This window comes from Emys orbicularis, chromosome 6 (assembly GCF_028017835.1).
Source record: "Emys orbicularis isolate rEmyOrb1 chromosome 6, rEmyOrb1.hap1, whole genome shotgun sequence".
Classification (NCBI taxonomy): domain Eukaryota; kingdom Metazoa; phylum Chordata; order Testudines; family Emydidae; genus Emys; species Emys orbicularis.
Window position 1 is genome coordinate 90,468 of NC_088688.1, and position 20,169 is coordinate 110,636.

Sequence of the window (20,169 nt, forward strand, 5' to 3'; positions counted from 1 at the left end):
GACTACTGTACCCCTTTCAGGAGTCTGATTTGTCTTGCATACCCCAAGTTTCAACTCACTTAAAAACTACTTGTTTAAAAAATCAGGCATAAAAATACAAAAGTGTCATAGCACACTATTACTGAAAAATTGCTTACTGTCTCATTTTTACCATATAATTATAAAATAAATCAATTGGAATATAAATATTGTATTTATATTTCAGTGTATAGTATATAGAGCCGTATAAACAGGTCATTGTCTGTGTGAAATTTTAGTTTGTACTGACTTTGCTAGCGCTTTTTATGTAGCCTGTTGTAAAACTAAGCAAATATCTAGATGAGTTGATGTACCTCCTGGAAGACCTCTGCGTACCCCCAGGGGTATGCATATTCCCAGTTGAGAACCACTGGTCTAGGCTATATGTCCCTAGTTTGCTTATGATAAGGTCATGTGAAACAATATCAAAAGCCTTACTGAAGTCGAGATATTTCATATCTACTGCTTCCCCCTATCTTCAAGGCTTGTTACTCTGTCAAAGGAGGACATTAGGTTGATTTTACATGGTTTGTTCTTGACAATGTAATGTAATAGACCTAGATTTCTGTAGGGCATTTGACTTGATACCACACAATATTCTGATTAAGAAGCTAGAATGATATACAAATATACATGGCACATGTTAAATAGATTAAAAAAAACTAACTAAATGACAACAAAGAGTCCTGTGGCACCTTATAGACTAACAGACGTCAGATGCAGGGCCCCCTGTCACCCACGAAAGCTTATGCTCCAATACGTCTGTTAGTCTATAAGGTGCCACAGGACTCTTTGTTGCTTTTTACAGATCCAGACTAACACGGCTACCCCTCTGATAGCTAAATGACAAGTCTCAAAATGCAATCGTAAATGGGGAATCATCATTGAGTAGCTATGTTTCCAGTTAGGTCATGCAGGTATTAGTTCTTGGCCCTTAACTATTTAACATTTTTAATAATGAACTAGAAGAAAACAAAATCATCACTGATAAAGTTCGCAAATAGCACAAAGATTGGAGGCGTGGTAAATAATGAGGAGGGCAGGTCACTGATACAGAGCTATCTGGATCACTTGGCAGACTGGTTGCAAGCAAACAATGTGTTTCAATGTGGCTAAATGTAAAGTTATCCATTTAGGAACAAAGAGTCCAGGCCATGGTTACAGGATAGGGGATTTCATCCTTGGAAGCAGTGACTCTGAAGAGGATTTGGGGGCCATGGTGGATAATCAGCTGAGCACGAGCTCCCATTGCAATGCTGAGGCCGAAAGAGCAAATATGATCCTTGTATTATATAAACAAGAGGAATCTCAAGTTGGTATAAGAAGCATTTTTAATCTTTGTATTTGGCACTGGTGTGGCCACTGCTGGAATATCATGTCCAGTTCTGGTGCCCACAATTGAAAGAGGATGTTGATAGACTGCAGAAGGTCCAGAGTAGAGTCACAAGAATGTTTAAAGGATTAGAAGACATGCCTTACAGCAAAAGACTCAAGGAGCTCAACCTTTTTAACTTCAAGAGAAGATTAAATGGCAACTTTTTAACAGTTTGAAGTCTCCTGATACCCCTAGTGGCAGGTATGCATCTCTGCAACTTTCACAAATCACTACAGAAAGCACTCTAGGTCCTTTATTGGTTTACAGCAGTGTTTCTGCTGTAAACACTGGGTTTACAGTGGGTTTGGGGGAGGGGGGGTCACAAGTGTAGGGCCGGCGTTAGGGGGTGACAAGCAGAGCAATTGCCCAGGGCCCCATGTGACAGGGGGCCCTGCAAAGCTAAGTTACATGCTTCAGCCCCCTGTTGCCCAGGGCTTAAGCATGTAACTTAGCTTTGCGGGGCCCCCTTGGCGTAGAGCCCCAGGCAATTGCCCTGCTTGCCACCCCCTAACGCCAGCCCAAGTATTATTAATAATTTACTTACTGATATTTAAAGTTGGGGGAGGGTTGCAATTTTTTCAAGTGTTAATGGGGGTGGTGGTCACAATTCATTTATTTTTAAGTCCAAAGGGGGTTGCCAGCACAAAAAGGTTGAGAAACACTGGTTTACAGAGTTCTAGTCCCACCCCAAGCCATAATCTTAACAAAAAACTCAAAAAGGTACAACTTCAAATGATCTCAGGTGACTTCTCATCACTGGTCGTTCATCCAGACCCTTCTTAAGCCTTTTGGCACTCTGGCTGCCAATGGAGGAATGCCAGATTCTCCCCTTCATGGTGTCCCCTGACAAATGCAGTACTTAAACAGTCATTGTTATCCTGCGTTTAAACCATTGTCCCAAACCGCTACAACCCACCCTGTGTGGGCTTCTGTCTCCTCTGGGAGATTCTGGGAACCCTTTCCAGCTGCCCCTGCCTGAGCTTTTGCTCCAAACAGTTCTGCCTCTCTAACCCCAGAGAGGGGTCTTCTCCAGCCTTCTCTTCCTATTTCCTCTTTATAGAACGTGCTCCTGGCCCTCCCCAGCTGGAACTGATAACTTCAATTTAATTAGCCCAAGGTGTACTCAAATAGCTAAACTGGACCCACAGAAGTATCTACTTAGCCACAGGGGACGGATCCCATTTCCTCCTAAATGAATCAGGCACACTATGACAGGCTTGATCATAGTCTATAAGTACCTACATGGGGAACAGAAATTTGGTAATAGAAGACTCTTCAATGTAGTAGACAAAAGGTAAAACAACGGCTGGAAGTTGAAGCTAGACAAATTCAGACTGGGAGTAAGGGGCACATTTTTAGCAGTGGATGTAACCAACTATTGGAACAAATTACCAAGGATTGTGGTGGATTCTCTACCGTTGGCATTTAAAACAAACAAACAAAAAATCAAGATTTGATTTTCTAGATTTATTTTTTAAAAGAACTGCTCTAGTTTAAACAGAACTTAGTTCAGGGAAGTCCTATGGCCTGTGTTACAGAGGAAATCAGAGATCATCAGGGTCCCTTCTGGCTTTATAATCTATCACTCTAGCCACACAGAAATCATACAAACCTCAGGAAATTAAGCAAACACTTCTCAATCCCAAAGAAAGCGTACAGCAAGAGTTTGCCTCCTACTCTATGAAAAAGGCAGTCAGAATGCTGCTGTGTGATCTCCAGTATGACCCTACCAAGACAGAAGAATGGGGGTATGACTCTACACCCCATATTCAACATAATATTATTACGATATGATTATGGCATAATTATGATGCATTTTGTACAAGATGAGTTATGTAAGGGGTCATTGAAAAAGTTATGATTTGCTGAATATGATTATTCTATCTGTATGAATGTATCATTTTTCTATCTGAAGTTATGAATATTGACAATGTGTCTGTATTTCACATGCAGTCACACCTGGGTGACACTCACTAGGCAAAATGCTTCCAGTCTACATAGCTGGTTGTGAAGGGCCTATTCTAGGTAATGGGCCATTAAGAAGAACAATAGGCCTTAGGAGAAGCTTATCTCCACCAGGTGAGCCTTCCTGAGAATGCTCCAGACAGCCTGTAAATAATGGCTGCTATGATTCAACAAGGTATGCAAGGGCATGTGACCAGGCCACATGACATGGAACTCCATCACGTATACCAATGTTTTTTCCCCAAAAGGTTCTGGCCATATGCTAAAGCTATATAAGGTAGGGAGTGACATCATCGGTTGTTCTTCACTCCCACACAACTGAACACCTAAGAGAAGCCTCCAAAAGAAAAGGACTTGGAACCAGGGGTGGGGATCCCAAGCTGCAAAACAAGTGCAGCTTGTGCCTTGAGAATCTGCAAGCCTGCTTGTATCATCAGTCAGGGTAAGAGATTGTTAATTCAAATCCTAGCCTTCTAGTATGTTAAACAAAAATGCAAACTAAGCTTATTTACCAGGTAATCTACTTTGATCTGTTTGCTATCACTTATAATCACTTAAAATCTATCTTTTTGTAGTTAATAAACTTATTTTATGTTTTAATCTAAACCAGTAAGTTTGGAGTGAAGTGCTTGGGAATCTTAGCTCAAGAGGCAGGAGGTGGTGTATTTCCTCTCCACATTGAGGGAGGGGCGAACTGTAGGAGGTTACGCTGTACAGTTCCATGTGCAGCGCAAGACGGTATAATTTATACTCCAGAAGGGGGTGCATGCCTGGGGAGCTGGAGGTTATCTTGGCTGTAGCCTCTCTATTGTTGATTCATGCAGTGGCTGGTCAGAAAGCCTGCATGGAACTGCAGCTGGGTCTGTCTCTACCTGTGTTAATGCTGGTGATAGGAACGGGAGTGGGTCTGCAGCTTGTCACAGCAGCAGTGTGAGAGGGAGCCCAGGCTGGAGAGTCAGAGGGCTCAGTGATACCCCAGTACCAGGTGGCACCCAGGGGGGAACCCCTCACAAGAGGGATGGCAAAAAGGGACCTACTAGCCCTTGGACACCCACACATCAGGGTGTCACTACATCATGAGGAAACCCTGATACTCACTGTGGTCACCAAGTCCAGCTGCTCCAGGTATTTCTGCTCCGTTTCCACCAGTTCCTTGGCTGTCCGGCTACGTTTCCTCTCCCAGCGGGCCCTCTGCTCTTCAACAGTGTTTACTGCAGCCACAGCCTGCAGTAGCATGATGCTTATGATTGATTCAAGGGTGGGGATGACAGCTGATATCTTTCCCTGAAGTAATAAAAACCGCAAATACCTGTGATAAAAGTGCACCCTAGATAGTGGGATTTTGTGCACTGCTACTGTTTACCCTTTATTATGTAGGGCAGGGGTCAGCAACCTTTCAGAAGTGATGTGCCGAGTCTTCATTTATTCACTCTAATTTAAGATTTCACGTGCCAGTAATACATTTTAATGTTTTTAGAAGGTCTCTTTCTATAAGTCTATAATACATAACTAAACTATTGTTGTATGTAAAGTAAGTAAGGTTTTTAAAATGTTTAAGAAGCTTCATTTAAAATTAAATTAAAATGCAGAGCCCCCCGGACCGGTGGCCAGGACCCGGGCAGTGTGAGTGCCACTGAAAATCAGCTCGTGTGCCGCCTTCGGCACGCGTGCCATAGGTTGCCTACCCCTGATGTAGGGAAAGGAAACAGAAAGGTTACTAACCAGTAACTGTTATTCTTTGAGAAATGCCTGTGTGAATTTATACTTGTGGGCTGTGACACCCCCCATGTCAAATTGTAGAACTGTGTTGAAAATGTGATATAAGCAGGAAAAAAAAGAGGTTACAAAAGGCAAAAAAATGCAATAATGGGGAATTTCAACTATCCTCATACTGACTGGGTACGTCACCTCATGAAGGGATGCAGAGATAAAATTTCTAAACTCAGCTTGTTGGGGCAGTTTGTCCTGGAACCCACAAGGGGACACAGGATCTGGTCCACAAGGCGACTATAGCTAAATTGCTCCATAGCAACCATAAGGTAATTACATTTAACATCCTTGTAGAGGGGAGAAATGCCAAAGAAACCCACCACAGTAGCATTTAACTTCTAAATGGGAAACTACACTAAAATGAGGATGCTAGTTAAATGGAAATGAAAAGGAACAGTCACAAGAGTGAAATGCCTGCAAACTGCATGGAAACTATTTTAAAACACCATAATAGGGAGGCAACCTAGTGACTGAGGATGTGGAAAAAGCTAATGTACTCAATGATTTTTTTGCCTCTGTCTTCACAAACAAGGTCAGCTCCCAGACTGCTACACTGGGCAGCACAATATGGGGAGAAGGTGACCAGCCCTCTGTGGAGAAAGAAGTGGTTCAGGACTATTTAGAAAAACTGGACGTGCACAAGTCCATGGGGCCGGATGCGCTGCATCCGAGGGTGCTAAAGGAGTTGGCGGATGAGATTGCAGAGCCATTAGCCATTATTTTTGAAAACTCATGGCGATCGGGGGAGGTCCCGGGTGACTGGAAAAAGGCTAATGTAGTGCCCATCTTTAAAAAAGGGAAGAAGGAGGATCCGGGGAACTACAGGCCAGTCAGCCTCACCTCAGTCCCTGGAAAAATCATGGAGCAGGTCCTCAAGGAATCAATTATGAAACACTTAGAGGAGAGGAAAGTGATCAGGAACAGTCAGCATGGATTCACCAAGGGGAAGTCGTGCCTGACTAACCTAATTGCCTTCTATGATGAGATAACTGGCTCTGTGGATGAGGGAAAAGCAGTGGATGTGTTATTCCTTGACTTTAGCAAAGCTTTTGATACGGTCTCCCACAGTATTCTTGCTGCCAAGTTAAAGAAGTATGGGCTGGATGAATGGACTGTAAGGTGGATAGAAAGCTGGCTAGATCGTCGGGCTCAACGGGTAGTGATCAATGGCTCCATGTCTAGTTGGCAGCCGGTTTCAAGCGGAGTGCCCCAAGGGTCGGTCCTGGGGCCGGTTTTGTTTAATATTTTTATTAATGATCTGGAGGATGGAGTGGACTGCACTCTCAGCAAGTTTGCCGATGACACTAAACTAGGAGGCGTGGTAGATACACTGGAGGGTAGGGATCGGATACAGAGGGACCTAGACAAATTAGAGGATTGGGCCAAAAGAAACCTGATGAGGTTCAACAAGGACAAGTGCAGAGTCCTGCACTTAGGACGGAAGAATCCCATGCACAGCTACAGACTAGGGACCGAACGGCTAGGCAGCAGTTCCGCAGAAAAGGACCTAGGGGTTACAGTGGACGAGAAGCTGGATATGAGTCAACAGTGTGCTCTTGTTGCCAAGAAGGCTAACGGCATTTTGGGCTGTATAAGTAGGGGCATTGCCAGCAGATCGAGGGACGTGATCGTTCCCCTTTATTCGACGTTGGTGAGGCCTCATCTGGAGTACTGTGTCCAGTTTTGGGCCCCACACTACAAGAAGGATGTGGAAAAATTGGAAAGAGTCCAGCGGAGGGCAACAAAAATTATTAGGGGTCTGGAGCGCATGACTTATGAGGAGAGGCTGAGGGAACTGGGATTGTTTAGTCTCCAGAAGAGAAGAATGAGGGGGGATTTGATAGCAGCCTACAACTACCTAAAGGGGGTTCCAAAGAGGATGGAACTCGGCTGTTCTCAATGGTGGCAGATGACAGAACAAGGAGCAATGGTCTCAAGTTGCAGTGGGGGAGGTCTAGGTTGGATATTAGGAAACACTATTTCACTAGGAGGGTGGTGAAGCACTGGAACGCGTTACCTAGGGAGGTGGTGGAGTCTCCTTCCTTGGAGGTTTTTAAGGCCCGGCTTGACAAAGCCCTGGCTGGGATGATTTAGTTGGGAATTGGTCCTGCTTTGAGCAGGGGGTTGGACTAGATGACCTCCTGAGGTCCCTTCCAACCCTGATATTCTATGATTCTATGATTCTATAATAGAGGCTCAAACTAAATGTATACCCCAAAAAAAAAAAAAAAAAAAAATAGTAAGAGGACCAAAAAAATCCCACCATAGTTAAACAGCAGAGTAAAAGAGGTGGTTAGAGGCAAAAAGGTATCCTTTTAAAAGTAGAAATTAAATCCTAGTGAGAAAAATACATTCTAGCAAATCAAGTGTAAAAGTATAAGGTGGCAGACCAAGTAAGAATCAGAAAAGCAACTAGATAAGGGGACACAAACTAACAGCAAAAATTTTTAAGTCCATCAGAAGTAGGAAGCCTTCCAAACAATCACTAGGGCCCCTAGATGATCAAGGTGCTAAAGGAGCACTCAAGAAAGCCAAGGCATTGCAGAGAAGATGAATGAATTCTTTACATCAGTCTTCACTGGAGAGCACGTAGGGGAGATTCCCACACTGAGCCATTCTTTTTAGGTGACAAATATAAGCAACTGTCCCAGACTGAAGTGTCAATAGAGGTGGTTTTGCAACTAAATGATAAATTTAACAGTAATAAGTTACCAGGACCAGATAGTGTTCACCAAAGAGTTCTGAAGGAACTCAAATATGAAACTGCAGAACTACTAACTGTGGTACGTAACCTATTGCTTAAATCAACCTCTGTACCAGATGACTGGAGAATAACTAATGCAATCCCAATTTTTTAAAAAAGCTCCAGAGGTGATCCTGGCAGTTACAGGCCTGTAAATTTAACTTCAGTACCAGCAAATTGGTTGAAACTAGAGTAAAGAACAGAATTTTCAGACATATAGATGAACATAATTTATTGGGAACAGTCAACATGGCTTTTGTAAAGGAAAATTATGTCTCACCAATCTATCAGAATTCTATGAGGGTGTCAATAAGCATGTGGACAAGGGTGATCCAGTTGATGTAGCATACTCAGACTTTCAAAAAGCCTTTAACAAAGTCCCACACCAAAGGCTCTTAAGGAAAGTAAGCATTTATGGGATAAGAGGGAAGGTCCTCATGGATCAGTCACCAGATAAAATATAGTAAACAAAGGGTAGGAATAAATGGTCAGTTTTCACAATGGAGAGAGGTAAGTAACATGGTCCCCCAAGGATCTGGACTGTGCTGTTCAATATATTCATAAATGATCTGGAAAAAGGGGTAAATAGTGAGATGGCAAAATTTGCAGACCATTCTAAATTACTCAGGATAGTTAAGTCCCAAGCTGACTGTGAAAGTTATAAAGGGACCTCACAAAAATGGGTGTCTGAGTAGCAAAATGGAAGAATAAATTTGGTGTTGATAAGTGCAAAGTAATGAACATTGCACAAAATAATTCCAACTATCCATACAAAATGATGGAGTCTAAATTACCAGTTATCACTCAAGAAAGAGATCTTGGAGTCTTTGTGGATAGTTCTCTGAAAACATCCACTCAATATGCAGCGGCAGTCAAAAAATGGTTGGGGAGGGATAGCTCAGTGGTTTGAGCATTGGTCTGCTAAACCCAGGGTTGTGAGTTCAATTCTTGAAGGGGCCACTTGGGGATCTGGGGCAAAATCAGTACTTGGTCCTGCTAGTGAAGGCAGGGGGCTGGACTCGATGACCTTTCAAGGTCCCTTCCAGTTCTAGGAGATGGGATATCTCCATTAATTATTTATTATTATAAAAAAGCTAACAGAATGTTAGGAACCATTAGAAAACAGATAGATAATAGGACAGAAAATAGCATATGAACGGCTTTCATACAATGATAGGTTAAAAAGACTGGGACTGTTCAGTTTATAAAAGACACGACACAATATAGGTCTATAAAAATCACGGATAATGTGGAGAAAGTGTTATTTACCTCTTCACATAACACAAGAGCCAGAAGGGTCATCCAGTGAAATTAATATAAGAACATAAGAACATAAGAAAGGCCGTACTGGGTCAGACCAAAGGTCCATCTAGCCCAGTATCTGTCTACCGACAGTGGCCAATGCCAGGTGCCCCAGAGGGAGTGAACCTAACAGGCAATGATCAAGTGATCTCTCTCCTGCCATCCATCTCCATCCTCTGACGAACAGAGGCTAGGGACACCATTCTTACCCATCCTGGCTAATAGCCATTTATGGACTTAGCCACCATGAATTTATCCAGTCCCCTTTTAAACATTGTTATAGTCCTAGCCTTCACAACCTCCTCAGGTAAGGAGTTCCACAAGTTGACTGTGCGCTGCGTGAAGAAGAACTTCCTTTTATTTGTTTTAAACCTGCTGCCTATTAATTTCTTTTGGTGACCCCTAGTTCTTGTATTATGGGAATAAGTAAATAACTTTTCCTTATCCACTTTCTCAACATCACTCATGATTTTATACACCTCTATCATGTCCCCCCTTAGTCTTCTCTTTTCCAAACTGAAGAGTCCTAGCCTCTTTAATCTTTCCTCATATGGGACCCTCTCTAAACCCTTAATCATTTTAGTTGCTCTTTTCTGAACCTTTTCTAGTGCTAGAATATCTTTTTTGAGGTGAGGAGACCACATCTGTACACAGTATTCGAGATGTGGGCGAACCATGGATTTATATAAGGGCAATAATATATTCTCAGTCTTATTCCCTATCCCCTTTTTAATGATTCCTAACATCCTGTTTGCTTTTTTGACCGCCTCTGCACACTGCGTGGACATCTTTAGAGAACTATCCACGATGACGCCAAGATCTTTTTCCTGACTCGTTGTAGCTAAATTAGCCCCCATCATGTTGTATGTATAGTTGGGGTTATTTTTTCCAATGTGCATTACTTTACATTTATCCACATTAAATTTCATTTGCCATTTTGTTGCCCAATCACTTAGTTTTGTGAGATCTTTTTGAAGTTCTTCACAATCTGCTTTGGTCTTAACTATCTTGAGTAGTTTAGTATCATCTGCAAACTTTGCCACCTCACTGTTTACCCCTTTCTCCAGATCATTTATGAATAAATTGAATAGGATAGGTCCTAGGACTGACCCTTGGGGAACACCACTAGTTACCCCTCTCCATTCTGAGAATTTACCATTAATTCCTACCCTTTGTTCCCTGTCCTTTAACCAGTTCTCAATCCATGAAAGGACCTTCCCTTTTATCCCATGACAGCTTAATTTACGTAAGAGCCTTTGGTGAGGGACCTTGTCAAAGGCTTTCTGGAAATCTAAGTACACTATGTCCACCGGATCCCCCTTGTCCACATGTTTGTTGACCCCTTCAAAGAACTCTAATAGATTAGTAAGACACGATTTCCCTTTACAGAAACCATGTTGACTATTGCTCAAGAGTTTATGTTTTTCTATGTGTCTGACAATTTTGTTCTTTACTATTGTTTCAACTAATTTGCCCGGTACCGACGTTAGACTTACCGGTCTGTAATTGCCGGGATCACCCCTAGAGCCCTTTTTAAATATTGGCGTTACATTAGCTAACTTCCAGTCATTGGGTACCGAAGCCGATTTAAAGGACAGGTTACAAACCTTAGTTAATAGTTCCGCAACTTCACATTTGAGTTCTTTCAGAACTCTTGGGTGAATGCCATCTGGTCCCGGTGACTTGTTAATGTTGAGTTTATCAATTAATTCCAAAACCTCCTCTAGTGATACTTCAATCTGTGACAGTTCCTCAGATTTGTCACCTACAAAAGCCAGCTCAGGTTTGGGAATCTCCCTAACATCCTCAGCCGTGAAGACTGAAGCAAAGAATCCATTTAGTTTCTCCGCAATGACTTTATCATCTTTAAGCGCTCCTTTTGTATTTTCATCGTCAAGGGGCCCCACTGGTTGTTTAGCAGGCTTCCTGCTTCTGATGTACTTAAAAAACATTTTGTTATTACCTTTGGAGTTTTTGGCTAGCCGTTCTTCAAACTCCTCTTTGGCTTTTCTTATTACACTCTTGCACTTAAGTTGGCAGTGTTTGTGCTCCTTTCTATTTGCCTCACTAGGATTTGACTTCCACTTTTTAAAGGAAGTCTTTTTATCTCTCACTGCTTCTTTTACATGGTTGTTAAGCCACGGTGGCTCTTTTTTAGTTCTTTTACTGTTTTTCTTAATTTGGGGTATACATTGAAGTTGAGCCTCTATTATGGTGTCTTTAAAAAGGGCCCACGCAACTTGCAGGGATTTCACTTTAGTCACTGAACCTTTTAACTTTTGTCTAACTAACCCCCTCATTTTTGTATAGTTCCCCCTTTTGAAATTAAAGGCCACAGTGTTGGGCAGTTGAGGTGTTCTTCCCACCACAGGCATGTTGAATGCTATTGTATTATGGTCACTATTTCCAAGCGGTCCCGCTATAGTTACCTCTTGGACCAGCTCCTGCGCTCCACTCAGGATTAAATCTAGAGTCACCTCTCCCCTTGTGGGTTCCCGTACCAGCTGCTCCATGAAGCAGTCATTTAAAGTATCGAGAAATTTTATCTCTGCATTTCGTCCTGAAGTGAAATGTTCCCAGTCAATATGGGGATAATTGAAATCCCCCACTATTATTGGGTTCTTAATTTTGATAGCCTCTCTAATTTCCCTTAGCATTTCATCATCACTATTACTGTCCTGGTCAGGTGGTCGATAATAGATCCCTAATGTTATATTTTTACTAGAGCATGAAATTTCTATCCATAGAGACTCTATGGAACCTGTGGATTCGCTTAAGATTTTTACTTCATTTGAATCTACACTTTCTTTAACATATAGTGCCACTCCTCCCCCTGCACGGCCTGTTCTGTCCTTCCGATATATTTTGTACCCCGGAATGATTGTGTCCCATTGATTGCTCTCAGTCCACCAGGTTTCTGTGATGCCTATTATATCTATATCCTCCTTTATCACAAGGCACTCTAGTTCACCCATCTTATTATTTAGACTTCTGGCATTTGTGTACAAGCACTTTAAAAACTTGTCCCTGTTTATTAGCCTGCCTTTTTCTGATGTGCCAGATTCTTTTTTATGTGGCTGTTTATCATCTGATCCGGCCCTTACATTATACTTTTCAGTCCTCTGCTCCTGACTATAACCTGGAGATTCTCTATCATCAGACTCTCCCCTAAGAGAAGTCTGTGTCCGATCCACACGCTCCTCTGCAGCAGTCGGCTTTCCCCCATCTCCTAGTTTAAAAACTGCTCTACAACCTTTTTAATGTTTAGTGCCAGCAGTCTGGTTCCACTTTGGTTTAGGTGGAGCCCATCTCTCCTGTATAGGCTCCCCCCATCCCAGAAGTTTCCCCAGTTCCTAATGAACGTGAACCCCTCCTCTCTACACCATCGTCTCATCCACGCATTGAGACTCTGAAGCTCTGCCTGCCTACTTGGCCCTGCGCGTGGAACTGGGAGCATTTCTGAAAATGCCACCATAGAGGTCCTGGATTTCAGTCTCTTCCCTAGCAGCCTAAATTTGGCTTCCAGGACATCTCTCCCACCCTTCCCTACGTCATTGGTACCTACATGTACCACGACCACCGGCTCCTCCCCAGCACTACACATAAGTCTATCTAGATGCCTCGAGAGATCCGCAACCTTCGCACCAGGCAGGCAAGTCACCATACGGTTCTCCCGGTCATCACAGACCCAGCTATCTACATTTCTAATAATCGAATCTCCCATTACTAACACCTGCCTTTTCCTAGAAACTGGAGTTCCCTCCCCCGGAGAGGCAACCTCAGTGCGAGAGGCAACCCCAGAACCATCTGGAAGGAGGGTCCCAACTACGGGAAAGTTTCCCTCTGCTCCCATTGACTGCTCTACTTCCCTGGGCCCTTCTTCCTCCTTAACAGCACAGGTGCTGTCTAAGCGGAGGTGGGACAATTCTACAGTGTCCCGGAAAGCCTCATCAACATACCTCTCTGCCTCTCTCAGCTCCTCCAGTTCCGCCACCCTGGCCTCCAAAGTCCGTACATGGTCTCTGAGGGCCAGGAGCTCCTTGCACCGACTGCACACATACGCCACCCGCCCACAGGGCAGGTAATCATACATGCAACAGTCGGTGCAATAAACTGGATAGCCCCCACTCTGCTGCTGGGCTTCTGCCTGCATTGTATCCTAGTTAGTGAAAGGGTGGTTTACAGAAGGGAGTTTTGGAATGTGGTTTGGTTTATAGGTTTTAGGGGGGGGCCACGGGGATGGGGTTACGGCTGGCGAGGGACTCCCACTCCCTTCCCACTCCCCTTCTAAACTCCCTTGCGAAACTCCCTGTTAGCAGCCCCTGGTCGCTTGTGCGCGGCTTTATAAAGCCCTGGCCTGAGTGAATGCCCCGCCCACTGATTAAGGCTCAGCCAATTACCAGAGGCTTCGAGCTTTCAAACCTGCCTCCAACTGCCAGCCAGAGCACACGGTCCCTCAAACAACCAAACAAACAAACACAAGCTCAGCACACAGCAAGTAACCCCCAAACACAAACAAACACACACTACAGACAGTCACTTACCCCACAGATGCTGTATTAGCTCCTCCTTCACCTGGAGAACTCCCTTGCGAAACTCCCTGTTAGCAGCCCCTGTTCGCAAAAGCGAACATATTTTAGTCACAAATTTCCAGCACATCTGTGTAATTCTTTGCAGGTTAACCATCCATCCATCATACAAGAATATTAATGATCTTTGAGTTACTAGTTCTCCAATGATGTATTACAACACACTGTTGCCATGTTATTTATTTAGAAGGTGCCTAGGAAGCAGTGAGCTGGTCAGGCCTGCTGAGACTGCTACATACCAGGTGGTACCTTGCCCTCTGGCATTGGAGTGCTCTTAGGGTCACAGATGACTTGATGACCGTGTACAAGTACCTTCAATGGAAGAAAATACTGGATATAAAAGTTTTTCAGCCTGGTGGAGAAAGGCATAATAAGAACCACTAGCTGAAAGCTGAAGCCAGATGGATTCAGATCAGAAATAAGGCAAAAAAATTTAAGTGAACTACTAGAACAAACAGCTACCACAGGAAGTGCTGGATTTTCCATCTCTTGAAGTCTTCAGATCAAGAATTGGATGTCTTTCAGGAAAATATGCTTTAGTCAAACACAAATTATTGGGTTCAGTACAGGGGTAGCTGGGTAAAATTCCATGGTCTGTGTTAAACAGAAGGTCAAACTAGGTGATCTAATGGTCCCTCTGGCCTCAAAATCTGTGATTCCCAGCTTACAACTACTTCCTGAGATCTGTCAGTGAACCAGTTCTTAATACAATTAATATGGGCTAAATTGACTTTTTGTATAATGTTAATTAACTTTTTTTATCAGAATGTCATGCAGGACTAAATCAAATGCCTCATAGAATTCTAAGTATATTATGTCAGCACAGTTATCCTTTATCAGCCAAATTTGTGATCTCAGAAAAAATATCAGGTTTCTTTGACAAGTCCCCTTTTCCATAACACCTTGATTAGGTATGAATTATGCTACTGAGCACTCAGAGGTTTAGGGACACTGGAAGCATGGGGTTTTGACTATCATGGCTAATAGCTGTTGATGGACCTATCCTCCATGAACTTACCTAATTCTTTTTTGAACCAGTTATACTTTTGGCCTTGACAACATCCCCTGGCAATGAGTTCCACAAGTTGACTGTATGCGTTCTTTGAAGAAGTACTTCCTTATGTTTGTTTTAAAGAAAGTGTAGATTCAAATGAAGTAAAAATCTTAAGCGAATCCACAGGTTCCATAGAGTCTCTATGGATAGAAATTTCATGCTCTAGTAAAAATATAACATTAGGGATCTATTATCGACCACCTGACCAGGACAGTAATAGTGATGATGAAATGCTAAGGGAAATTAGAGAGGCTATCAAAATTAAGAACCCAATAATAGTGGGGGATTTCAATTATCCCCATATTGACTGGGAACATTTCACTTCAGGACGAAATGCAGAGATAAAATTTCTCGATACTTTAAATGACTGCTTCATGGAGCAGCTGGTACGGGAACCCACAAGGGGAGAGGTGACTCTAGATTTAATCCTGAGTGGAGCGCAGGAGCTGGTCCAAGAGGTAACTATAGCGGGACCGCTTGGAAATAGTGACCATAATACAATAGCATTCAACATGCCTGTGGTGGGAAGAACACCTCAACTGCCCAACACTGTGGCCTTTAATTTCAAAAGGGGGAACTATACAAAAATGAGGGGGTTAGTTAGACAAAAGTTAAAAGGTTCAGTGACTAAAGTGAAATCCCTGCAAGTTGCGTGGGCCCTTTTTAAAGACACCATAATAGAGGCTCAACTTCAATGTATACCCCAAATTAAGAAAAACAGTAAAAGAACTAAAAAAGAGCCACCGTGGCTTAACAACCATGTAAAAGAAGCAGTGAGAGATAAAAAGACTTCCTTTAAAAAGTGGAAGTCAAATCCTAGTGAGGCAAATAGAAAGGAGCACAAACACTGCCAACTTAAGTGCAAGAGTGTAATAAGAAAAGCCAAAGAGGAGTTTGAAGAACGGCTAGCCAAAAACTCCAAAGGTAATAACAAAATGTTTTTTAAGTACATCAGAAGCAGGAAGCCTGCTAAACAACCAGTGGGGCCCCTTGACGATGAAAATACAAAAGGAGCGCTTAAAGATGATAAAGTCATTGCGGAGAAACTAAATGGATTCTTTGCTTCAGTCTTCACGGCTGAGGATGTTAGGGAGATTCCCAAACCTGAGCTGGCTTTTGTAGGTGACAAATCTGAGGAACTGTCACAGATTGAAGTATCACTAGAGGAGGTTTTGGAATTAATTGATAAACTCAACATTAACAAGTCACCGGGACCAGATGGCATTCACCCAAGAGTTCTGAAAGAACTCAAATGTGAAGTTGCGGAACTATTAACTAAGGTTTGTAACCTGTCCTTTAAATCGGCTTCGGTACCCAATGACTGGAAGTTAGCTAATGTAACGCCAATATTTAAAAAGGGCTCTAGGGGTGATCCCGGCAATTACAGACCGGTAAGTCTAACGTCGGTACCGGGCAAATTAGTTGAAACAATAGTAAAGAACAAAATTGTCAGACACATAGAAAAACATAAACTCTTGAGCAATAGTCAACATGGTTTCTGTAAAGGGAAATCGTGTCTTACTAATCTATTAGAGTTCTTTGAAGGGGTCAACAAACATGTGGACAAGGGGGATCCGGTGGACATAGTGTACTTAGATTTCCAGAAAGCCTTTGACAAGGTCCCTCACCAAAGGCTCTTACGTAAATTAAGCTGTCATGGGATAAAAGGGAAGGTCCTTTCATGGATTGAGAACTGGTTAAAGGACAGGGAACAAAGGGTAGGAATTAATGGTAAATTCTCAGAATGGAGAGGGGTAACTAGTGGTGTTCCCCAAGGGTCAGTCCTAGGACCTATCCTATTCAATTTATTCATAAATGATCTGGAGAAAGGGGTAAACAGTGAGGTGGCAAAGTTTGCAGATGATACTAAACTACTCAAGATAGTTAAGACCAAAGCAGATTGTGAAGAACTTCAAAAAGATCTCACAAAACTAAGTGATTGGGCAACAAAATGGCAAATGAAATTTAATGTGGATAAATGTAAAGTAATGCACATTGGAAAAAATAACCCCAACTATACATACAACATGATGGGGGCTAATTTAGCTACAACGAGTCAGGAAAAAGATCTTGGCGTCATCGTGGATAGTTCTCTAAAGATGTCCACGCAGTGTGCAGAGGCGGTCAAAAAAGCAAACAGGATGTTAGGAATCATTAAAAAGGGGATAGAGAATAAGACTGAGAATATATTATTGCCCTTATATAAATCCATGGTTCGCCCACATCTCGAATACTGTGTACAGATGTGGTCTCCTCATCTCAAAAAAGATATTCTAGCACTAGAAAAGGTTCAGAAAAGAGCAACTAAAATGATTAAGGGTTTAGAGAGGGTCCCATATGAGGAAAGATTAAAGAGGCTAGGACTCTTCAGTTTGGAAAAGAGAAGACTAAGGGGGGACATGATAGAGGTGTATAAAATCATGAGTGATGTTGAGAAAGTGGATAAGGAAAAGTTATTTACTTATTCCCATAATACAAGAACTAGGGGTCACCAAAAGAAATTAATAGGCAGCAGGTTTAAAACAAATAAAAGGAAGTTCTTCTTCACGCAGCGCACAGTCAACTTGTGGAACTCCTTACCTGAGGAGGTTGTGAAGGCTAGGACTATAACAATGTTTAAAAGGGGACTGGATAAATTCATGGTGGCTAAGTCCATAAATGGCTATTAGCCAGGATGGGTAAGAATGGTGTCCCTAGCCTCTGTTAGTCAGAGGATGGAGATGGATGGCAGGAGAGAGATCACTTGATCATTGCCTGTTAGGTTCACTCCCTCTGGGGCACCTGGCATTGGCCACTGTCGGTAGACAGATACTGGGCTAGATGGACCTTTGGTCTGACCCAGTACGGCCTTTCTTATGTTCTTATGTTCTTATGTCTAAATCAGGCATATCAGGAAAAGCTGATCACAACCTTTTGTCTAAGAAAAAAAATGTGTAATTCCCCATCTGCTGAGCAAGCCCTGGACAATTGAGATACATCAGCATGTAAACAAAGCAGTCAGTTCACAGGTAGGGGGAAAGATTTCACTTGCACTGTAAAATTGCAACAAGGAACATCACATGGGAACTCATGGGGGCGGGGGGGAGAGCAGAAACCTTGATCAAGATGGCATTGCCCCCCTGGAGGACAGAAGAGACAAACCTCAGGGGACCTTCCAGGCTCTTGACATCAGGACACTGAAATTTGGGGACTATATGTAACTGGGAAAGAGGCTTTGGGTTATCCTTCACCTGAGGCAAAGAAATGAAGTGCTTTGAGCTCTCTGTTCAGGGATCCTGGCTAAAGCCTGGCCAGTCTGCTGGAAGAATGACTGTGGTGAGAAAATGACTTTCAACAAAAGACTTTAGTTTATTAAGTCTATTTTTTCTTTTGTTTGTAACCATTTCTATACTTATTCCCCTTCTACATGGTATCAGGTAAATCTGTGTTCTGTTAAACTCATTTTACTTTTACTATAAACCAACTCAGAGCCGTGTACTGAAGTGGACGGTGTGTCAATTGGAGTTAAGCTAACCAGCTGCAAATTTGATAAGGTTTTGAGAGTGTTACAGTGTTAAGTAAAGCGTTTGATACTGTGCCGCACGAGGAATTACTGGTTAAATTAGAAAAGATGGGGATCGATATGAAAATCCAGAGGTGGATAAAGAACTGGTTAAAGGGGAGACTGCAGCGGGTAGTACTGAAAGGGGAACTGTCGGGTTGGAGGGAGGTCACCAGTGGGGTTCCTCAAGGTTCGGTTTTGGGTCCGATTTTATTTAATCTATTCGTTACTGACCTCGGAACCGAATGTAGGAGTGGGCTGATAAAGTTTGCGGATGACACAAAGTTGGGAGGTATTGCCAATTCGGAGAAGGATCGGGATATTTTGCAGGGAGACTTGGATGACCTTGTAAATTGGAGTAACAATAATAGGATGAGATTTAATAGTGGGAAGTGTAAGGTGATGCATTTAGGGATGACTAACAAGAATTTTAGTTATAAGTTAGGGACGCATAGGTTGGAAGTGACGGAGGAGGAGAAGGACCTCGGAGTCCTGGTTGATCGCAGGATGACTATGAGTCGGCAATGTGACGTGGCTGTGAAAAAAGCTAATGCGATCTTGGGATGCGTTAGGAGAGGTATTTCTAGTAGGGACAGGGAGGTGCTGCTTCCGTTATACAAGGCGCTGGTGAGACCTCATTTGGAGTACTGTGTGCAGTTCTGGTCTCCTATGTTTAAAAAGGATGAACTCAAACTGGAACGGGTACAGAGAAGGGCCACTAGGATGATCCGAGGAATGGAAAACCTTTCCTATGAAAGGAGACTCGAGGAGCTCGGTTTGTTTAGCCTAACCAAAAGAAGGCTGAGGGGGGATATGATTGCTCTCTTTAAATATATCAGAGGGATTAATACCAAGGAGGGAGAGGAATTATTTCAGCTTAGTAGTAATGTGGATACGAGAACGAATGGATATAAACTGGCCGTGGGGAAGTTTAGGCTTGAAATTAGACGAAGGTTTCTGACCGTCAGAGGGGTAAAATTTTGGAACAGCCTTCCGAGGGAAACGGTGGGGGCGAAGGACCTCTCTGGCTTCAAGATTAGGCTTGATAAGTTTATGGAGGGAATGGTTTGATGGGATAATGTGATTTTAGTCAATTAGGCATTAACGGGCCATCGCGGGTAAAATGAGGGTCCGGCTGTAGAATCTTGCCTGTATGCTCGGGGTTCTGCTGATCGCCATATTTGGGGTCGGGAAGGAATTTTCCTCCAGGGTAGATTGGCAGAGGCCCTGGAGGTTTTTCGCCTTCCTCCGCAGCATAGGGCAGGGGTCGCAGGCTGGAAGATTCTGTTGTGGGTGGGTCAGCTTTTGTGGCCTGCATCATGCGGGAGGTCAGACTAGATGACCATATTGGTCCCTTCTGACCTTAAAGTCTATGAGTCTATGAGTCTATGAGTTTTGAGAGGTTGAACACTGCAGAAAAATGTTTTTGGGAAGAACATGGAGTTAGAAGGGTTATTGAGGGCCCCCGGCAGTGCAAGCCAGAGTGAGACCTTCATCCTTGTATGCTAGCTGTTGGTGTCACAGTTGTGAGCCACAGCAGCATAGCATACAAGGCACCTGAAGTTGCTAGGCAGGTGTTGAATGAACCCCTTTCTGGCATGGATTGCTCCCAAAAGCATCACATCGTCTCTCAGTTTTCTTTTGGGTAAGTTAAACAGATAGAGCTTGTTAAGTCTTGCACTGTAAGGCATTTTTTCCAGCCCTCAAGTCATTTTTGTGGCTCTTCTCTACATTCTCTTCTGGTGGCAACTCTCTAAAAAGTATGCTGGAAAAAGTTAACTGTATGCAGTATTCTCGTATCAGTCTCGCCAA

General features: G+C 43.0%; 1 protein-coding gene across 1 annotated transcript in view; it reads right to left on the reverse strand.

The window, feature by feature from the left end:
- ARHGEF39 (Rho guanine nucleotide exchange factor 39) overlaps positions 1 to 9,173 on the reverse strand; it is a 54,494-nt gene extending 45,321 nt beyond the window's left edge. Inside the window, exons 1-2 of the mRNA XM_065406948.1 lie at positions 9,141 to 9,173; positions 4,457 to 4,642 (exon numbers count right to left, since the gene is read on the reverse strand). Of these exons, the coding sequence (XP_065263020.1) occupies positions 4,457 to 4,642; positions 9,141 to 9,173 (219 nt within the window). The remainder of the gene's footprint in view (positions 1 to 4,456; positions 4,643 to 9,140) is intronic.
- Between the last annotated feature and the right edge of the window lie 10,996 nt (positions 9,174 to 20,169).